General features: G+C 35.3%; 1 protein-coding gene across 2 annotated transcripts; it reads right to left on the bottom strand.

Moving 5' to 3' along the window:
• Positions 1-484: 484 nt before the first annotated feature.
• On the bottom strand, positions 485-3,647 carry gorab (golgin, rab6-interacting). 2 transcript variants are annotated; one of them, XM_067383101.1, is made up of 5 exons: positions 3,451-3,647; positions 2,937-3,270; positions 2,365-2,466; positions 2,116-2,256; positions 485-1,776 (listed from the first exon to the last, which is right to left on the bottom strand). In XM_067383101.1, exons 1-5 carry the CDS (start codon positions 3,512-3,514, stop codon positions 1,386-1,388), a joined length of 1,032 nt encoding a protein of 343 aa, XP_067239202.1. In that variant the 5' UTR covers positions 3,515-3,647; the 3' UTR covers positions 485-1,385. The 2 variants fall into 2 exon arrangements, with proteins under 2 accessions (XP_067239202.1, XP_067239203.1); XM_067383102.1 differs by lacking the exon at positions 3,451-3,647 and having other exon boundaries at positions 2,933-3,056.
• Between the last annotated feature and the right edge of the window lie 694 nt (positions 3,648-4,341).

Here is a 4,341-nt window from a genome sequence, read left to right as displayed (position 1 = left end):
TCTCGTTTTATCCCTCGAGTTTCTCGAGTTACGGAGTCTTTTCAACCTGTCCCGGCGGACTGAGGGCACATAAATCAGAAACGCGCTCACAAAATGTGCTTCACGAAAATCTCTTTTCCCGTATTTACTTCCAGGATTTGTCAGTCCTTGTTTTATATAGTTAAACAGAAAGGAACATAATATTGTATTTCATATTATGGTGATTAGATCATCGAACATATTTAATACATCACTTTTAGGCATATTAACATCATACTATTAATATTTTTAAGACCTTGGAGTAGAAGAGACAATTTTAAGTTTGGAAGAAAAATAAACAACAAATTCGTTTATAGAATATGAAAATATAAGGCTAAATAAAGTTTCTTCAATATTCTTTACAAATAACAAATGTTTAAAAACGAAAATATAAACGGATTTCCAGTGGGTTTTAAAAAAACATGACTTACAAAACTTAACAGTATTAAAATATTTTATTTCCCAACAGATGATTCATAGCATACTTCATACCTATTATAATGCACACGAATACAGTTGACATTTAAAAAAATATATATTTTATATATTCAAAACAGTCACAAGATTTTTTTTCCCGAATAATGTACAGCATGTTAAAGGTTTTTAGAGTTGGTGAATAGCTGAGTTTTATTAGAAAGAGCATAAATTACATAACATACAACATATGTATTTAGAAAAACAGCTATGGTATGCTTCGCATAGCTTCAAAAGTATTTTCCACTACAGTACAAAACAATTGTTCTCATCTCTGCTGAACAAACTGTCAGCTTTGTATAATAAAAAAAACTGCTGTTATTGATTTGTTAACATTCGCATAAAGTTATTTTTACGAGACAACCGCCATATACAGATAAAAGATTCCACCATTCACTCAACATCATGTGAAATAAATCACAACTACAAACTACCAGACCATCTGCCACAATTCCATTTTGAACAATATCACAGTTATGGAACAATCGGTAAAGTTAACAGTATTTAGTATTTTATAGTGTTTAAAGATGCTATGTTTAAGAGATTGTCTGTTTTCTTAATGTAAGACAGATTAAAATGCACAATGACTGACATCCAAAAGAACCACAATAAAAATATAGAATGATGCAGATCAAGTAGCACCATCAATGAAAACCAAAAACTATTATTGCAACTGAATTTAACAGGTCATAATCAATATATGACCCGCATTTTAGTGTTAGTAGAAATGGAATGAGCCGAGGCTGTCTTTGTTTCTCAGAAAATGTCAAAATTTAAGTAAAAAATGCAAGGTTATTGGATTGTTAATCTCACAATGAAGAAACTTCTAAAGCTGGTAGCAAGTGTTATGTAAACTGTCATATAACCACGATTAAAATGATGATGCTTGGAAGCTAGCTTAGCCCATCTGCAGAAACATCTGTTGCTTTGCTCTCCTGATTGTCTTGGCTGATCTTTGGTTCTGTAATGGAACAGTCTTTGCTCAGACTTGAGGTATCCACTTCTGTACGCTGCTCCATGTCTGCTGTGGGACCAGTTTCAGTAACATGCTGGGAGTTGCCCTCCCTCTCTTTGTCCTGTAGATCCATTTCCTCTGAGCTGGGGACTTCCTCAGCATTTAGCTCTAGCTGAAGCATCAACTCCTCCAGTTTGCAGGCCTTGCGCAGCTCATTCTGTTGGATGATTGCACACAGGTGCTCCGTCAGCTGCTCTTTCACCTCCGTCTTCCTGTGCAAGTCCATCTTAGCGGCAACATATTCGGCCTCTGCTTTCTCAAAGCGCTTCCTGTCAACAATAAGAGATTGGCAAAGACAAGAGTTAAAATTTTCAATACAGATAGATAGATAGAAAACCTGCCCTAAAATTGAAAATGAATCACAAGGAAAGAATGCAAATGTTCTGCTATAAGTAATAATTTGTCTGAATTATTATAGTTAGGCTACAGAGGGCAGTATTTTCACCCCTGAGGAAACAGACATCAAGTACTTCAAACTATTTTTTACATATAACTTTTGAGGATGTGACACACAAACAAACTGACGCTGCTTCCAACATGAAGCTACTGTGAACTTGGTTTGAAGTACAAGAGTGGATTGTGAAAATGGACAAGGAATTAATAATTACCATGCCAGAGAATAATCCATGCTGGACTGCTCTATCAGTTTTCTGAGAATCCCGATGTCATTGGACACAGAATCATCCAGTGCTTGAAGTTCCCTCTGGATCTTCTTCAGTTTCACAGCTTCAGCCTGTGTCTGTTTGGACCTGGGAAAGATGACAATATTTAAAATATCATCTTTGGATTTTCATTTAAGTTATCATACTCCAGACAGACTGATTTTAATAATGGTTTAAAATGAGATTCTCTCATACTTTTCAGCAATGGTCTTTGTAAGGAGAGCTTTTCTTTTTTTATTCTTCTCCTCCATTACCCGTTGCTCCCACTGCAACTGCTGCAGACGGTTCTTCTCTCGCCTGTTATATGAAAGTTTGGTGGAGACTTACATTTGAAGTCATTACAACAAAAAACAAAGAAATGATATGGTCATCTACAATGATTCTTACAGATTCAATCTGTTGTATTAAAATATATTATAAAAGATTAAAACATATATATATAAATATATATACATATATATATATATATATATATATACACATACACACACACATTGAAATATATACAGTATTAGAACATATAAAATATAAAAGTGGACCAATTCCACATAAAACCCTGCTCACAATGCAAATAAATATACATACATATTTTCTTTATTCAGAATATTTATTTTTTCTTCTAAATTTGGTGTAAAAAATATTCAGACATGTTTTTGTATAGTAATAAAACAATATTTAATCAATATGAAATATTATAATGGAAAATATCTTCACATGAGCGTATTAATATCCGAGCCCATGTTTGCAAAGGAACTAGACTTACTAACAATTCCACTTCCTGCTTGTCCAGCTCCTTGACGATTGCTGGTGGTTCAAATTCTGCAGGTGGTTCTCGGTCAACAGGTTCTGGCTCGTGCTGAACCAGTTGCGACTCCAACGGTTTGGACTCGTCCCGTGATTTAACAAGAGCATGAGAAGGATGACTGACAACAGGTGGGTCTGGGGGCTTGGTAAGCTGTTGTTCAAGTGGAAGAGAGTGGCTGTTCTCCTTCTGTTTGGCTGCCAACTGCAGAGCCCTCTCCCGCTGCAGCTGCTGTCTGCTCCGGTTAGTCGGAGCAGGTCTCCGGCCACGACCCAATGTGACAGGCACAGCCTGGTTTACTGGGTGAAGATTAAAGCAGATTTATCAGGATTCAGCCAAATATTAAAGTTAGTGGCTGTGTTTAGAAGAGAACCTCTTAGGTAGTAGGCAGATCGACATTTATTTTGAGACAAGGCACATTTTCTGTATTTAATAAAGTAAGTAATGAATGGAGTGAACTTTTCAACATTTGTACTCACTGAGATCGCCGTTGTGCTGCAATTTTCGCAGTTCTTCCTCAGAAAATCCAGCCCACGCAGCCATTTTCAGTACCCTATAAAGTTACTTGCAAATCGGTTTTATCAAAGACAAATATACGTCGGTTAAAATGTTATTTTTCAACATACACATACGGAAATTAACTTTACGCTCTCATCTGGCCGCCATGTTTGTGTATACTGACTGCCACGTTCAAGACCCTAGAAAGGCCCCCTTCGCTTGTGCCCTCGGAATTTGCCTGTTTGTTTTTTGGAAACGTATATTTGTATTAATGTTGCGAATAAAATATAACTTTTTTTTTCTTGTTTTACTTTTATAACCTTTATATTATGAAGTATAAAATGATTTTTTTTTTTTTAAATTACAGGCACTAGATTTAGGTGGCTGACATTTACAATTTCTTTGGGCACATGTCAAAATAAACCAGTTCCTTGGAATAAACTTTTGAAGATTTATACTGCTTTCACGAGCTCTCGGAAATTTGATAATTCCCAGTCGTGATTACGAGCTCAACGCATTCGAAATTGGAGGGCGTTCATGTACAATTTTTACCTAGGAAACGTATTTACGATAATTCCGAGATCTGCTGAGATCCAGAAGTGTGGAACTAATGAATGCTTTTCAATGAGTTGGTGGAGAACTGTAAGCTAAGCAGCTCTACTGTACATTTTACAACAATATTACTAATTATTGACATTTACCTGACTACTTTAAATAGTTTTGCCTGACTTTGTTGTACATATAAGAATGTGAATTAATGCTTGTATATTATTTTATAATAAACTGTAACAGGGTTTGTTAAAAGTTTTAAATAGAATAACAACATTGAAGTCACCATGAAACCAAAATTGACCATTCTTATTTTTTTAAGG

The sequence above is a fragment of the Chanodichthys erythropterus genome, chromosome 4, assembly GCF_024489055.1.
Source record: "Chanodichthys erythropterus isolate Z2021 chromosome 4, ASM2448905v1, whole genome shotgun sequence".
In the NCBI taxonomy this organism is placed as follows: domain Eukaryota; kingdom Metazoa; phylum Chordata; class Actinopteri; order Cypriniformes; family Xenocyprididae; genus Chanodichthys; species Chanodichthys erythropterus.
This window is presented reverse-complemented; position numbering and strand designations above follow the sequence as displayed.

Bases quoted from the DNA above. Each gene is read 5' to 3' on its own strand.
- gorab (XM_067383101.1), bottom strand. From the start codon at position 3,514: ATGGCTGCGTGGGCTGGATTTTCTGAGGAAGAACTGCGAAAATTGCAG. The intron at 3,271-3,450 runs GTGAGTACAAAT...ATCTTCACCCAG, and splicing joins GCAGCACAACGGCGATCTCA to TAAACCAGGCTGTGCCTGTC. The intron at 2,257-2,364 runs GTATGAGAGAAT...CATCTTTCCCAG, and splicing joins ACAAAGACCATTGCTGAAAA to GTCCAAACAGACACAGGCTG.